Here is a 17,176-nt window from a genome sequence, read left to right as displayed (position 1 = left end):
TGCGGCGGCGGCGCAACCCCGGCGAGGCCGAGGGGCGGCGGGGGCTCCGTCAAAGTTGCACCCTCGGTGCCTGCCCATACAGAAACCAGATTTGGAGGAAAAGGAGAGGGGAAGCCGGAGCCGGTGCAGGCAGCAGTGCCGGGCTGAAGGGGGCGAGGCAGAGGGGAGTGCGGCCCGATGGGGCGGCCTGTTCCGGTAGCTGCCGCCAAGCTGCGGGTTGCAGCCACCCGTCTGCACCCGCGGAGGCGGGACCGGGTGTCCCCTCCTGAGCACCAAGAGAGTGGCGGGGAGGCTGCAGGGGCAGCCCCTCAGGTAGAACAGGGGCTGGCGCTGCCCCGTGCTCACAACAAAGGTGGAGTTTGCTCAAAGTGTAGCCCGCATCTTCATGGATTAAAAATTCATAGGGCGCATTAGGTTTGGTAAAATATGAATGTGCGTCTTTAAATTTTAATCATAAATCAGAACATGGATACATGAGAGGCGACAGTGATTTCTCCCCAGATGTCTGCGTGGGTCAGGCTGTGGGCGTGGGTAAGGAGGGGGAGGGCTCTCCTTTTATTTAGGAGGCCCGATGGTGCTCAGATCCGGCTGTGGGGCCCGAGGCCCCGGAGGACCGTCGAGCTGCCGGGGGCGGCGGAGGCTCCGCCGCTGCTCCGGCTCTCCCGGGCGTCCTTCGCCACAGCTGACAGAGGGTGCAGTTGGGCATCAAAACCAAACAAACACCCTCCAAAAACACAGGAAACGGGGGCAATAGGGAAAGGCGGCGGTGGCGGGGCCGCGGGCAGGGCGCTGCTGGCAGCGGGTTACCGGGGCTTCGCGGGGTCCGGTCCTCAGCCAGTCCCCTCCGCCTGGGGTGCAACCGGCAGGAGCGGCCTCCTCGGGGACCCCATGGGGCCACTCGGAGCCCGGAACCGAGGAAAGTTTTCCCAGCTGCGCCGCCGAGCTGCTCCGCACCCCGCTGCACCCCGGTCGCGGCCGCTCGGGGCGGCGGTGAGCGCTCGGCGTTTCGGAGGATGAGTTGTCAGCTGCTATTAAAATCAAGATTAATTCATATTAACGATATGCCTTCTCAGTTCTCCCGTGTGACAGCATACATTAGAACAACTATTGCGAGTAATTAAACTCCGTGCGGGAGGGGTTAAATGTATAGCGTGGAGGGGGTTTATCCTCGCCCTTCTCTGTGCCGAAGTTCAGCGGGGGAGCCGGGCGGACAAAGCCCCTCCTCGGCTCCGCGGACCCGGCGCCAACGAGGAATTTTCTTTTTTTTTTTTTTTTCTTTTTCTTCCTTCCATCAGGAAGCGGGAGGTTTCCCTCCTTCGCCCGCACGCACCTCCTGGCACGCCGCGGCTGAAGCGCAAAGGGCTGCGGCAGGGAATGGAGCGCGGGAGCGACGGGGACCGCGGAGGGAGGCGGAGGGAGGCGGAGAGAGGCGGGGGGACGGGCAGCCTCCTCCCTGCCAGCCGCTGCCTGCCACGGGCGGGCTGCGCCCCGCCTGGGCCCTGCCCGGGTCTGCTGAAAATAAGGCAAAAATATTATTGATGTCTTTTTCTCGGGCGTTGGAGATGCTCGGTGCTTTCGAGTAATTAGGCAAGCCAAAAGCCTTTTGAAGATGAAGCAAATTGGACAACCCTTGTTAATTAGAACATAATTTAAAGTTTGAAATTATATCACTCATGAAGTAGCCTAATTAGGATGACGATATGTTAATAGCCTACTGAGACGCGAGGCGCAGAGGTTTGGCATGAACTCCTTAAAGGCTTGCAAGAAAATCCTCTTCCCTATGTTGTCATTAATAAAAGATTTCTATAGACTTCAGCCTTTCAACGGTGACATACAATTTATAGTACACACAATGCATTAGCCCATAGTGCTGCTCAATTTTTTTACTATTATGAAAACTAATAAATTCGTCAAGCTGAATTAAGCATACAAATCAGATGAGGCATAACAGATTACATATTGAAGCGCTGTGTCTCCCGAGCCTAAATGAAATTTCAATCTAATAATTCCTTCCTGGCCCGGCCATAATTTGTTTAGAGATGTTGTTCTACTTCTTTCCAAGCGCTATTCGCACCATAATTAAATGATACTCAAGCTTTTAACTTTGATTTATTTCATTTCTCCGAGCTGGCGACAGTGAGAGCTGATACAATGTAATTTTTTTTATTTATTTCCCTTAAAATTACCAAGTCTGCTGTTTAGGTGAGAAATTAAACACCTAAGCACTTATTTTAACCTTCCTGCTGCAAAGTGAAATTCATGGAAATAAACCCGGCCGCCGCCAGTAAAATTGACTTTCCCCGATTTCTTTTCTCTTTCTCTTTTTTTCCCCACTTTCTCCCTCTTTTTATTTCTTTTCCTTTTCTCCTCTTTCCAAGACGGCGGCCGGGGAAGTTGCCGGGACAGCGCTGCCGTTCTGCAGGACGATCCCTCCAGCTCCCCGCCTGTGGGGAAGGGGGACACCAGGAGGGAAACATTCCCGGGACGCCTCTCCCTGTCCTCCCCTCCGTCGCCCCCCGGAGCGGCGAACGGGGCCAGGGCAGCGCCCGGGACACTCCCCGGGTGCGGGGTCGTTGTGAGGAGCCAGGACGGGACTTTTCTTCTTTTTTTGTTTTGTTTAATTTTAATTTTTTATTTCATGGCTGTAGATTTGAGGGGCGGGCTCCCCCCCCCCCCCCCCCCCCCCCCCCCCAATATTTTCCCTTCTTTTTTCCGTTCTTTTTTTGCTCTTTCCCTCCCCTTTCCGGGAGGCTGCGAGGCGCGGCGCGGCGGTGAGTGCCGGAGCACGCGTGGGGGTGGCGGGGGGCGGGCAGGGAGCGGCGGAGGGGGGGCCGGGGCCGAGGAGGCAGGCGCGGAGGGGCCCTTCCCGAGGAGTTGGGCTGTAGTGACAGGCGAGAGGGGAGGGGAGGGAGGGGAGAGAGTAAAACCCACCGGCGCGGCGGCGGGGAGGGCACTTCGCGAGAGGCGAGAGCCGGCGCCGGAGCGGAGGCGGCGGCGGACGGCGGCGAAAGCCGGGGCGGAGGGCGGGCAGGAGGCAGCCCGTGCATCCCCCGCGCATCCCCGGCTCACCGGAGCCTCTTCTCCCGGCAGCGTCCCCCCGGCGGGGCTCGTGCGGGCGGCGGGGGCCGAGTCGGATTTTTTAATTTTTATATTTTTATTTTTTCGGGTGTGGGGTCGCGGGGGAGGGGAGGGGGCCGGGGCTCCTGTGGCTTTTCCGGGGGGTCCGGGCCCCCGGTCCCGCGCCCCTGCCCTCCTCCGGCGGCTGCCTGCCGGCGGGCCGGGCCGCGGCAGCGGCGAGCACCATGATGATGTCCCTGAGCAGCAAGCAGCCCTTCGGCCTCCCCCACGGCGGCGGCGGCAGCGGCAGTCTCCACGAAACCAAGTACTCGGCCCTGCACAGCGCCTCGCCCTGCCCCTCCGCCGCAGCTGCCGCCCCAGCCGCCAGCTCCCCCAGCAGCAACGGCACCAGCGGCTCCGCCGGACGCGGCTCCGGACCCGGCAGCAGCAGCTCCGGCTCCGGCTCTGGCTCCGGCTCCGGCCCCGGCGGCGGCAGCGGAGGCGCGGAGGCGATGCGGCGGGCCTGCCTTCCCGCCCCTCCGGTAGGTGCCCGCCGCCCGCTGCCCCGCTTTAAGGGGAGCCCCTTGGCGGCCCCCGGATCCGCCTGATGTTTTTTTCATGGCCGCGCAGCAAATCACCCGGCGCCGCCGGGCGCTCGCCCAACTTATGCATGCGGCGGCTCCTGCCGCCCGTATTAATTTTTATGACCTGGGATGCTGCGTGCGGCTGGTGTGTGTGTCCGCCCGTCCGTCCGCCCGTCCGCCCGCCCGCCCGCAGCTAGCTGCCTCTGTGCGAGCGGCTGCGCGCCGCGCCCGCTCCCTCGCCCCGCTCGCTCCCTCTTCTCTTCTCCTCCCCCCTTCTCCAACCTCCCCCCTCCTCCCCTTCTCCAGGATTTCTCTTTTAACATGCTGGGAAGGTTTTAGTGGCACGGCGGAGTGCGCGGGGAGGCGAATTCCCTGCTGAGCGTTATGTGTGCCTTCTATTTGCAATTGCAGAGCAATATATTCGGCGGTCTGGACGAGAGCCTGCTGGCCCGCGCCGAAGCCCTGGCAGCGGTGGACATCGTCTCCCCGAGCAAGAGCCACCACCACCACCCGCCGCACCACAGCCCCTTCAAGCCGGACGCCACCTACCACACCATGAACACCATCCCCTGCACCTCGGCCGCCTCCTCCTCCTCGGTGCCCATCTCCCACCCGTCCGCCCTGTCGGGCACCCATCACCACCACCACCATCACCACCATCACCACCACCAGCCCCACCAGGCGCTGGAGGGGGAACTCTTGGAGCATCTGACGCCGGGGCTGGCGCTGGGGGCCATGGCGGGCCCCGACGGCGCCGTTGTCTCCACGCCGGGCCATGCTCCGCACATGGCCGGCATGAACCCCATGCACCCGGCGGCGCTGGGCATGGCCCACGGTCACGGGCTGCCGGCCCACATGGGCTGCATGAGCGACGTGGACGCCGACCCCCGCGACTTGGAGGCCTTTGCTGAGCGATTCAAGCAGCGCCGCATCAAGCTGGGGGTGACCCAGGCCGACGTGGGCTCGGCGCTGGCCAACCTGAAGATCCCAGGGGTGGGCTCCCTCAGCCAGAGCACCATCTGCCGCTTCGAGTCCCTCACCCTCTCCCACAACAACATGATCGCCCTCAAGCCCATCCTGCAGGCCTGGCTGGAGGAGGCCGAGAAGTCCCACCGCGAGAAGCTGGCTAAGCCCGAACTCTTCAGCGGCGCAGAGAAGAAGCGCAAGCGGACCTCCATCGCCGCCCCGGAGAAGCGCTCACTGGAGGCCTACTTCGCCCTCCAGCCCCGGCCCTCCTCCGAGAAGATCGCCGCCATCGCCGAAAAGCTGGACCTCAAGAAGAACGTGGTCCGCGTCTGGTTCTGCAACCAGCGCCAGAAGCAGAAGCGCATGAAGTACTCGGCTGGCATCTGAGCCGCGACCGCAGGGAGCCAACAGCATCACCGTAACAGATAATAATAATAATTGAAAAAATATAAATAAACAACAGCAACGAAAAAAGCAAGGAAAGGAGGAACCCCCCTTCCCCAGTCCACCCCACAGCCCGCCCCGTGCCCAACTTTCTGGGGGAATTTCCCCGCGGAGCCGCCGCCCGGACCCGGCCCGGCAAGTACCGCTGGTTTTTATTCTTACAGACCTCGCCTGGGTGCAAGCGCGAAGGGAGCACTTCGCAGCGGCGTGGCCGCAACGCCAGGGCTTCCCCGGGACCCAAACTTGAATCTAGAGTCGAGGCTTCGCGCTGCAAGAGACGTCTCAAAAGTATTTTGATTTAAATGATGATTACGATAATAATGATGCTAATAATGATGATGATAAAAAGGCAGTTTTTTTCTGCATTTACACTGCGTATTATAAATATATAAATATATATATATTTTTACTGTGGTTATAATCCTTTTCCTTCTCTGAAGTTATAACGCTTAGGGAAAGAGCTGATCCTGCTGTGTTCACTGGTCTTCAAAAGCTATTATTAGATTACTGCCAAACAAGCCCTTGTAAATTATTAATTTATCTCTCTAGCAACTTCATTTCGTGCTCATTCTAATTAATTACACCTCTTTAATCTAAGTCTTCATACAAGTAAAAAAAAATTGATAGTGAGAATCAAATATTTTGTGTTGGTAGGATTTATGAATGTGAGCTTTTTCTCTTCTTCTTCTGAACGTCCCTTTTGGCCATCTGTGAATCGTTACCTAAACCTAAGGTATTTCTCTGGCGAGTATTCTTATTCGTACGGCGTCGGCACCCTGTAGTAGATGTCCTACATTATTTGTGTAGCCTGATTCACTGTCCGAGGTATTTGTTTACCGCGTTACATATTTAATGGGGATTCCCACATTGTCCCCACCACACTCTGCTCCCGGAGCGAGAAAGGACGCGGCCGCGTAGGTGACAGAGGGGAGGGAGGGTGTTGGGGTTGTCGCTTCGGGTTCCTTGCCAGCACAATATCCGTCTTTCTCGATTTCAAAGCTGTATCGCGACGGGATTCAAACCGGTTCGGTTATTTATCTATCTATCGGGTTGTTTATTTATTTATTTATTTATTTACATATTTTTATATTTATTTATTTATTTGGTCGGTCGGTTATTTATTACCTTTAATCACAATGCTCTTCCACGGAGGAAAAGTCCCTTTTGGAGGTCTGGTTGTAGAGAAGCCAAATTTCAATTTGTAAGAAAGCGAGGGAGCCAGGCTGCTCTGCTTGTAAATTCACAACTGGTTCTGTACATTTCTTTTTGGAACGACAACAATAAACAGAGGGTACTCGTTTGGGTCCCTGTATGGACTGTAAATATTTCATTGGCGTTGAAGCACATATAGATATATTCTTACAGATTCTGCTGTACTGCTGTTCTATTCGAGGCTGTTTTGAAGTCTTAAGTTCTGTACATGGCCCGATTTCGTTTGATTATTTTTGTTTTGGTTAATAGGTTTATTTATTCTAGTAATGTAATAAGTTATTTTTAAATGTTGTTGAATCGTCTTTCATTAAAAAAAAAGAAAAAGGAAAAAAAAAGGGTTTTAACGTTTTCTTGTCCAAGCGTGTTTGCAGCCTCTTGCTTTAAAACCCTCTGCCCGAGCTCACAGCCGCCTCCGGGCCGGGGCTTCGCTTAGGCCCCGGGTCCGAAAGGGTGGTGTCGGGGTCCCCCGAATCCCGCAGCCGCTGCGGGGGAAATTGGGAGAGCAGCCCGGGGGTGCGGGCAGCACCATGGACAGCGCCGCGGCTGTCGTGAGTAAGCGTGTGCGTGGCCGGAATTGTGCGTGGAGCTTGGTGGGGGATGTGTGCGTGTATATGGGGGGTATGTAGGTCTGGGGATGCCCCGCCGCGCCCCCGCTGCCCGACCCGCTCTGCTTCCCGGCGCGGGGCAGCCCAAAGTGCCACGCACGAACACGCGCAAGAAACCCCAAACCAAACACAAACAAAAAGAGGGGATGAGAAAAGTAATTTCTCTGCGTGGCGCTCACAAAAGCCGGGGAAACCCGACGGCGGCGGTGGGGAGGGGGAGAGGAGATCATCCACCAACCCCTATTAAATATTCATATTTCCGCGCAGCCACCAGCTCCAGCTGCATCTTCAAAGCCGCTCGGGCACGCCGAGGGTGCCGGCCTGCTAGCACGGCAGGGCCGGTGGCTCCGCGGGCACGGAGGGCCGCAGAGGCATCGCCTAGTCCCTTCCCCTCCCAGCACTGCCGGCCCAGCCAGGTCCCCCTCCGCGAGCCCGTTATGGCCAGGGTTTGTTGCTTCGTTACCGTCATTGCTACGGTACCGTAAAATCCCGCGGGCACGCAGGGCTCCCGCGAGTGCTCAGCGCAGCTTTTCTTCGCCTTCAGCCGCTGCCGGAGCTGCAGGCGCAGGACGCCGTTTTGGGAAGGGGCGGCGCTGCCCTTCCGCGGAACCCGCGCACTCCTGTGCGCCTCTGCAAGCCCCGCTGAGCGGGCAACCCCAGGGCTGAGCCCCTCGTCGAACCCCTCTTCCCCCCCCTCCGGGACATGCCCCCGTTTCCCCTGCCGCGCAACCTCCGCGGGAGCGGGGTCGTGGGGGAGGGAAAAAGGGGTCGCGGCAAGCCAGCCCGGCAGGGGCCTGGGCCAGTGGGACCCTTGAAAGCAACAGAGAGCCCCCCAAAACCGTCAGCAGGTGCAGGCAGCGGGCGGCGAACAGCCCCTGAACTGCTGCTTCGCCCTCTTAAATGAGCCATTCACTTAAAGGCTATTACGGGCGAATTAATAAATTACACAGCGAATTATTAAATCCAGATAATTACAAGGAATAAGTAAGTAATCATTAGTTATCTCAGCTAATTACTGCGGGTCAGAGCGAGCGAGAATGTGAAATCCTCCTCGGGAATTGAAATTAACTTTGCACAGTGAGTCTCTCTGCTTGACATCCCCAGTCTGTAGGCACATGGCAGCTCCCCTGTGAGCTCGGCTTTCTATTTAACTTGGAGAGAATGGAAATAAAATTAAGTGGCGATGTGATAATAGGAAGCTGCTTAGAAAGCAAACGCGGTGGGTTTTATTTTTTTTCTACGTTTTACTGCCTGAAGATCGACTGCTCTTTGCTTTCCCCAAATTAAAAACCTGCGGCAATTGGTCGACTTCCCCCAGTACCTGCCTGTCCCACGCATGCAGATTATAACAAACGAAAGGGCAGGAAGGAGCCGGGGGAAGGTGGTGGTGGTGGGGGGCTCCGAGGGAGCCTGGGCGGGCACCGGGCATCCCTCCGCTGCCGCTCGGCACCGCTGCCCTGGCCGGGAGGGGCTGAGGCCCCGCCGCGCTTTGTTTTGGGAGACAATAAGCTGCCGAGCGCTAATGAGGGTCCCTGGCTCTTCCGTTGAACTTTCGCCAGATCTCTCCAAGATCTGATGTGTGTCCTCCCCTCCATCATTCATAACATCACTTCCCACTTTCCTTCACGTGCATCTTTTGTATACAGCAGATCTATAGGAGGAGACTCTCACGCTGCCCTCGCCAGGCTTTGCCCGCATTAAAACAACAACAATAACAACTGCTGTGCGTGCACGGCGAGGAAAAAGATCTCGGCTTCCTTGCCTTTATCAATTGCAATTAGGTGGACAGTCTTCCCTCTCTTCCCTTGCTTCAGTCTGGGATGATAATTAAAATTTAATGAAGCCTGGGAGTAGCAGAGCTCTGCCTGGGGACGCTGGAATAGAATATTTTAACTGTACATTTACACCAAGTGTCTGGCTTCAAAGACGTGACTGCTTTTAATCTCGAATTAGAAAACCACAGACCTGAAATTAAATATTAGCCACCCTCGGCTCCCCTTCCTTCCCGCCACACTGTCACGCCCGTGTTTGCTTGCCTTGCCCCACGACACGCACACCCCCAACGTCTCGGGTCTGCAATTACCCCCGCGTTAATAATGGATGGCTTCGGCGGGGCGCGGATTTTTTCCCTTTGCTTTTTTTTTTTTTTTTCTTTAATCGGGTTAATGCAATATTAATTGCTCGTGGCTGCTATAAGAATGCGCCGCGTTTTCCAGGAACAAATCGATGGATCGGGGCAGCGAGCGCAGAGCAAGAGGCGCAGCCCCGGGGTCGCCCGGGTGAGTACGGCCGCTAGCGGGGCCCTCCGCGCCCGCGCAACTCCTGAGCCCCGGCGGGTGGCAGCGCGCCCCGGCCTGCAGAGCACTGAGAGGAGGAAGATCGGGGAATCGCCGGTTTTCCCCCAGAACCACTTCCCGGGAGGGGGTGGCTGGTCTGTGGTGGCGAGAGGGACCCTGGCCCCAGGTCCCCGTTAGCGAGGAGGCGGCAGACCCCAGCAGCCGCCCTGCTCCTGAGCAGCCCGGTTGGTTTGTGGTCTCTGCGCGTTAACGGGGAGAGAGGACGGGGACACAACACTCCCCTCCCGCCTTTATTGCTGTTGTTGCTTTGACAGGTGGCACCCCGGCCCTCCCGGAGGAGGGAGCCCTGACCCGCAGGAGCTGCCCCTGCCCCGCGGCTCGCCTCGGCTCGGCTCGGCTCGCTCGCAAAGGTACACGCAGTGTTGGGAGGGAGGAAGACACCCCGCAGAGAAGAGGGAAGGGGAGTGGAGAGAAGGAATCCCAACCCACCAGCCAAAAACAACCCCCAGGCAGACTCCGAGGGCTCCCACAGGAAGCCGGCCTCCCCTTCCAGCGGCAGGGCGATGCTGACCTGCTCACAGGACCCCACAGGGCCGGAGGTGTCACAAAACCGGAGGCCGCCTCCGGCTCCCGGACAGGGTGGGTCAGGCCTTCTCTGCCCTGCCACCGGCACTTGTTGCCAAAGAAAATTGAAAGCAAGGAAAAGAACATAATCAAACCAAAGACCTACCCCAAAACTCAACACAACCCCCAAAGTGACACAACAGAGGGAGAAAAAAGGCCGGGACAGCCCCGGAGCGGGTGTGTGTGAGCAGGAGCCAGCCTCGCAGCTGGACCGTCTTTCCCGGCCCTGCCCCATCGGTAGCGGAGGGCTGGGGCACGGCCGCGGAGGACGCCCAGAACGACCAGCCCCGGAGCCAGACCAGTTTTCGGCCTCCACCTTCTCCCCCAGCAAATCCTCTCGGCTGCCTGTGGGGGCCGGTGCCACTGTGAGCGGCGTGGAAGGGGCTGTTTGTGTGTGGGGAGGGGGCAGAAGCATGCGCGGCGACCTGCGGTGTTTCCGCAGCGGGCGGAGCCGGGGGCTGCGCATCCCGTCCGGCTGCAGCACAGCTCAGCGGCGCGGCGGGGCTCGGCTCGCTTCTCGCCTCCCCGTTTATACAGAACAGGATCATTTACATAAAGTCCTTAAGGCAAATAACTGTTGGGGCTCTAATTTATATCTGATCGAAAATTAGCCGTCATTATGCGCTCCATTAGCAGCGTCTTTAATGTGCTTCTAAGCACCATTTGTCAAGCGGCTTGTTAATATCCTTCAAGTCTTTAAAGTTGAGAGCTCATTAAAGAGTGCGCTCTGTTATTGATGTAATTTAGATGAGTTTGGAAGAGCGAGCGCGTCGCGGACAACCTGGAGGAACGGGGAGAGGCTGGGTCTCCCCCTAGGGCAGCACCCCTCACAGTGGCGCTGGGCCCTGGTCAGGGGAGGCCCGGGGCACCTTTGTGGGCTGGGCCGCGGGGCGTTCCCCGGCAGCGGGGGTCGAGAGGAACCTCTTTTGGCCGAGGCGGAGTAAACCCGCTTAATGATGCGCAGACATGACTCGGCGGCTCTCCCCCGTTCCATTGGAAGAGCATAAAGGCCAATAAATTACCTCTGCCGCTCGTCTGAAAATCCACCTACTCCGTCAGGGTTTTTCCCTCCGCTGCCGCACATCGCTTTGGTGCAACACGGCGAAGCCGCCTCAGGCGGTGGGGAGCCTCCTCCGCATCCTCCCCTCCCCACTCCCCCCGAGGTTCCCCCAGCCCTGCTTGGCTGCGAGGCTCGCAGACCTGCCCCAACCCCCCCGCCGCAACCCCTGTGAAGAGGAGGCAGGGAGGGGGCAGGCCCGGCTGAGCCCTCCCCGTCCGCCCCTGGCGGAGCGGAGCTTGCGGGGACATTCCCCCCCTCCTCCCTGCGCCGCCGTCCCCGGGCTTCCCCCGGGCGAAAGCAATAAAGCGGGTAATTAGACTGCTAAAGACGGATGTAAATAACGGGGAGGAGGCGGCTGTGACAGCCGTGCGGAGGGGCCAGAGCCCCCGGGGGAGGGACACAGAGTCCCGCAGCGCCCGCCCCGAGGCCCAGGAGAGGGGCCCCTGCTGCCCTGGCGGCATAGGCAGAGGTGGGGAGGCCGCCGGCAATCACTCTCCTCGCAGGAGGAGGCTCTCGCCACGCATGGGAAAGGCCCCTTTGCCCCCGGACCTTCCCAGAGCTTGCGGGTCAGGGTCCAGGGCAGGGGGGGCTGCGGGCGGGTGGGGAGGAAGGTATCAATGGCTTTTCAAACCCCGCTGCAGCCCGGCACAACCCGCCCCCCCCCCCCTCCCCCGCGGCTGTAACCGGCTTTCTACCCAGGCCAGCATCAAATGGGTATTTACCTCACCACAGTCCTGGAGACACACTGACACCCGTGGGAACATCCATCTCCTCTCCAGCTGGGAGCGAGAGGTATGAGCAGCCTCACAGCCGCATCCAGCCCTTCCTGCCTCTTGGACAGTGAGCCCAGGGGGCCATCTGTGCGGGGTTGGGTGCGTACAGCCCTAGTCCTGGAAGAGCTGGACACATTTTCTTCTGATTACAGGGTCGCTGCCAGCAACGTGAGCCCCTTCTGAGAGCCACCGCTGGTACACTGGTCCCAAATACTCTCTGAGCAGCAGAGGATAATGCCTTCAGGACAACGAGTGAAAGCATCACCCTGGGTAGGCAAAACCTAGAGGCACAAAGAGCCACCAGAAGGCCCAAGGCTGACACGTTGAATGGTACTTGCAGAAGTGCTCATAGCTGTTGCCACCAGGAGCATACAGGAGATGTGACACAGTTGCACATTGCTGTGCATGTGGCTGGCATGTGCTTTTCTTGTCTGTTTGCATGTGGCATCTGGGGATTGAGTCCTCTCAGGGTGTGTGTGGGTGCATGCGTGTGACCTGCTGGATTTGAGAAGGGCTCGCTGCATGGTGGAAAGCCTTTTCCTACCCATCTGCTCTCATAGCTCTTCTCCTGCCCGTGGCACCATGTTATTTTGGAAGGAAAACTATGGAAGTAGGTGGGGTAAACTTAACATTGAGAACATACATATAGTTTTTGGGGGAGGAGGGGATATTTTACAGGGAGTTAGCTTTGTCTGTATTTAACAAAGGCATTAAAAGGCATTGTGTCAAACATAGCTGGGCAAACCAGGCCATGCCAGATAGAGAGAGGAAAAGCCCTGGAAAAGTCTTGTGTTACAATGATGGGAACATTTTATGGCAACAGCACTTACAGCTTTTAAGCAAATGAGAAGCAGTTCAGGTTCTTGCCTTATTCTGTGGGCAGACATAGTAGCTGTGCAGCACTGAATGAGCTGTGTACAGGTCCCATTCCCATCCCAGTAATGGCTGTGACTCTTGGGATGGGCTTCTGGCAGCAACACGTGTGGCTGTGCCCACCGAGCAGCAATGCGAAGCACCGTGGGCCAGAGAAGAACGTGATGAGGAGGGCTTGAACAAACCTTATCATAATAAAAGTGTCCATCCTGCAGGTGCTCACAAACACACACTTAAACACAACAGATTCTATGCAAAAGATGTAACTTCTGAAACTGTTTTTACATCCTGAGTTGTAAAATTCCTGTCCTGATTGCTCTTCATTTTGGAAACACAGGTTCCTTAAGAATACATTCTTAAAATGCAGCATCTCTAAAAATGACTATTAATGGACGTGCCTGGTGCCTTGACACATAACTCCCCCAAGTTTCTTATGTGAAGATGCCCTCAGTCCTTTCCTACTGGCCCTTCCTCATGGAGCAGGGGAAGCCCAGCTAGGATCCTCTTGTAAGTGCTGCAGCTCATCCATGATGGCTGGGGTGTCCGCCTGCGCCCCATTACCCTCCTGCCTGATTGCAATTTAAACCACTCTTTGTTTCAGCTTCCATCAATAGGCAGACACAGGGTGGATGTCAACAGCGGGCTGGGGGTGGTGGAGGGTGACATGCCCAGTTCTTGTCTGTCTGGCCAGGTTGATCCCTGGTCTGCTCAGGATGGCTGGGGAACACTCACCTCCCATGGCGGGGTGGCTGTGTTCAGAGAGAGGTGATGACTGATGCAGCCCAGGCTGTGCGATTGCTGCTGGCCCTGGCGAGGACACTACTAAAAGCCAGTGCTGGGGCTTGTGGCAACACCTGTGCTACAAGAAAAGGATCACCATCCATGCAGCATAGCTGAAGGGATGGGATCCTGGGAAGCCACTCAGTGCAGCTCTCGCTTGAGCTTGGGTTAGTGTCACAGGTCAGCACCTCCTGGCTGTGCCTACATTAGGAAGTGACGCAGGATGGGGCCACCAGCCTGGGCGCAGACAGCTCTGCCTCTGCTGGGCTGGCCAGAGCCCATAAACACCCTCGCAAGCAATGCTTGGCCATGGGCTGGGGACAGTATGTGCTCCAAACAGGCAGTTCGGTTTTGCCCCTGCGGTTTTGGGGTGGGAAGAGAGGAGAGGAATCAGCAGTCACACAGTGTCTCTTGGCTCCAGGGCTGGAGAACATTTCCTAGCTGGTTCTGCAGACTGGCAGGGATGCAGCCACCAGAGACCACCTACCACTTACCTGAAAGTTTTTCTCTTCCTTAAAGCCTCTTTCCTGCTGGGGAAGTCAGGCTGTGTTTGGCTTGGGTATGAAATCCAGCCCCTCTCCCCGTAAGATGCTGATCAGCTTTGCTCCCCTGAATTAGCCAGCACTACTTTTAACTCATTGAATAGTCTGGATTAGAGCCAGCCAGCTGATGGGCTCTCGTCCAAATGCAGTTTTTATAAAATCATGGAATGGTTTGGGTTGGAAGGGACCTTAATGATCATCCAGTTCTAAACCTTCTGCCGTGGGCAGGGACATCTTCCACTAGACCAGGTTGCTCGAGGCCTCGTCCAGCCTGGCCTTGAGCACTGCCAAGGATGGGGCAGCCACAGCTTCTCTGGGCAACCTGTGCCAGTGTCTCACCACCCTCATAGTAAAGAATTTCTTCCTTATGTCTTATCTCAATCTCCCCTCTTTCAGTTTAAAGCCATTCCCCCTTGTCCTATCCCTCCGTGCCCATGTAAAATATCCCTGTCCAGATTTCCTGTGGGCCTCCCTTAGGCACTGGCAGCTGCTCTAAGGTCTCCCTGAAGCCTTCTCCAGGTTGAACAAGCCCAACTGTCTCGGACTGTCATAGGAGAGGTGTTCCAGCCCTCTCATCATCTTCGTGGCCCTCTTCTGGACCTTCTGAGCAGATCCACATCCCTCTTGTTTTGGGGGCCCCAGAGCTGAACACAGTACTCCAAGTAGGTCTCACATGAGTGAAGTAGAGGGGTAGTTTTATGAGTCAACGGCACCAGGATATGGTAAGGTCTGGACCTTGCCCAGGATCTTACTACTCATCCTTTAGCTGAGCCTCTAGCAGCCCTGCATGCCTGGTAGCCCCTGCACACATACTGGTGAGTAGAGATGGGGCAGGCGCAGGCTGGAGCCAAGCAGCCACTCTCCTGGGGTAGCCCATGATGTACAGCCCCAGGAAGATGGCGAGAGGTTTTTACCTTTTTAGACAGCTGTTAAAATGTTTTCATTTAATCAGCTGCAGTATGTACACCTCAGTTAAGCAGCTGTCATCTGAGCTGATAACGTGGGGATGTGTAATTTCGATTAATACCTTTCTGTTTCAAAGCTGTGTCATTTTGAGCACTTTGATCCAAAGACTAAACTTATTGTGGCATATTTATGTAGATGACATTTTCATTCATTCCTTTATTTATTTATTTTTGCAAAGCACATCACTCCCAAGGTTTCTCATGCCGAGGCAGAGGTGCTCTGTGAAGCAAAACACACAGTCCAAACTCCAGTGCTTGTGTGTGCTGCAATAGTCCCATTTCATATGTGCTGGCTTGAATTGCAGGAGGAAGAGTGCAAGCAGAAAAAGGAAAGCCACACTGGGTATGAGTGACAGTGTATTTAACACCACTTCCCAAAAGACTGCCTGTTGTTTTGGTTTATTAAAGGAGTTGGTTTTTTTTCCCCTAGAGTTTTACAAATCTTTCTGGGTCTTCATGGCAATTCAGTGCTTTTGCCCCTCTCTCTGGTAGTATCAGAGAGCCTTGAGTGACGTGGTCTAGTGCGAGGTGTCCCTTCCCATGGCAGGGGAGTGGAACTAGATGATCTTAAGGTCCTTTCCAACCCAAACCGTTCTACGATTTTATGTGCTGCTACCCAACCTTACAATAGAGGAAAACAGACATTTGGAATGGATGAGAAACTGTAGAGAAGTCTCCCAAGTCATAGGAGAGCACTCAGACTGGGAACCAACCCTGCTCCGTCTGACAGCACCTCCAAAAAGCTGAACCAGTAATGTCCTTGCTTATCTCATTGCCAGGACACTGGGAGCATGACATACCCATCAAAACACCCACTCATCTCCAACCTCCAACCTCAACCTCCAACATGGCAAGATGTGGTGTGTTTCCCCAGCAGCAGCACCACAGTCATTTTTAAAGCTTAGCTTCAGGTACAACAGTGGGGAGGCTGAGCGGCAGTGGAATGGCAAAAGCAACTTCCCTAGGTCTTTTTGTTGGGTTCTCTGGTGTCGAATAAGGCACAAACTCTGACTGATGCTTTTCCCGAGGACTGAGCATTAATAAAACCTCTTGCCTGGGGCAGCCTTTCTGGTCTTTCACATGTGTGATTTTCTACCTTTTCCCTTGTGTGGGATGCACATGGGATCCCCTCTGTCAGCTGCTTCACTGCACAAAATCTGGGGGGATATATTCACAGATAAGCCCTTTCTGTGTTTCATTGGTTTGAAGTGGATTTAAAGCAGTTTTAAAACCAGTTTGAGGCTGGTGGAGGCACAAACAGAGGTACAAACAGACAGGGACAGCCATGTGGAGTGTGGTCCCTCAGGCCCTCCTGAAGAAGCTCCACTCCCATCTGGGACTGAGTCACCTGAAGAAAAAGAGATGCTGCTTGGGTGAGCATTTCAACACCCGGGGTACCTCCTTCACCCTTTCCTGCCATCTAGACTGCTTCTGCTGCAACAGCCCTCATCCTGCCAACGCCTTAATGCATCTGCTGTCTGAGGCTGCCTTTAATTAAGTGGGTCCTCCTGCACACGGACATGCATGAACACAAACAGCCCCATTATCCACATGGAAATGGGCGCTTCATTCCTGTAGCAACATTTTTAACATCCTCACCAGCACTTTTAGATGTCTTGCCTAAAGATCACATCAGGAGAGCTCTGCCTGATAAAATTTAACTGAGAAAACTCAAAAGGTTAAATTGAAAAATAAAGGTTACTCCTTAAGAAACAACAGAGGCACAGAACTTCTCTAAAATTCTCACATTTACAAAAGATTCTTTGATTCATACATCCAAACCCTGAATCCCTGGGAAGGCAATACTGATACCAACCCTCCCTTCACCCCTCCAGATCCCTTCTTCCCTCCTTTACCCTTCCAAATATGCCTATGGGCATCTGTGAGCAAGTTTTCTTGACCAGAAGATATCAGCTGCTGGCCTGGCTGCTGGTGCTGGGCTGCTCTGATAGGTTTTGTGCCAGATCTCACCCAGTGAGACCTCAACCGGGTGTATGTTTTAGGCATGACAATCTTTAAACTGCCCTTGGTCCAGCAAAGGAAAGAAGCTGCTTACCACATAATAGTACCCTGCACGCCTGAAGGAAGAAAACCACCTGCAATTTTAGAGAAAGGACCAATATAACAATTAATGTGGCTCTTCCCAGTCCAGGCTTTGTAGGAAGAAGATGCTGCTCCACCTTTCCTCTCATTTCAAGATTACAAGCCTTTCCTTGACCCAGGGAAGCACTGTGTTCAGATTAAGGCCGAATAGGACAGACCAACATCTCAGTACATGTGTAGTTCTTTATTTTGAGGTATCTGTAGGCGCTTTGGCTGGCATTTCATCACACCTCAATCTTCTTTCTACTGAAACAGAATCACTCTCATACACTGTAAAACAACGTTGCTACC

The 17,176-nt window shown here is 55.5% G+C and overlaps 1 protein-coding gene across 1 annotated transcript; it reads left to right on the top strand.

The window, feature by feature from the left end:
- Positions 1 to 3,302: 3,302 nt before the first annotated feature.
- POU4F2 (POU class 4 homeobox 2) lies at positions 3,303 to 4,994 on the top strand (the record flags this gene model as incomplete). Its single annotated transcript, XM_080638964.1, has 2 exons — positions 3,303 to 3,599; positions 4,053 to 4,994. 2 exons carry the CDS (start codon positions 3,303 to 3,305, stop codon positions 4,992 to 4,994), a joined length of 1,239 nt encoding a protein of 412 aa, XP_080495090.1.
- Between the last annotated feature and the right edge of the window lie 12,182 nt (positions 4,995 to 17,176).

This window comes from Psittacula echo (genome assembly GCF_963264785.1).
Source record: "Psittacula echo genome assembly, chromosome: 1".
Taxonomy (NCBI): domain Eukaryota; kingdom Metazoa; phylum Chordata; class Aves; order Psittaciformes; family Psittacidae; genus Psittacula; species Psittacula echo.
This window is presented reverse-complemented; position numbering and strand designations above follow the sequence as displayed.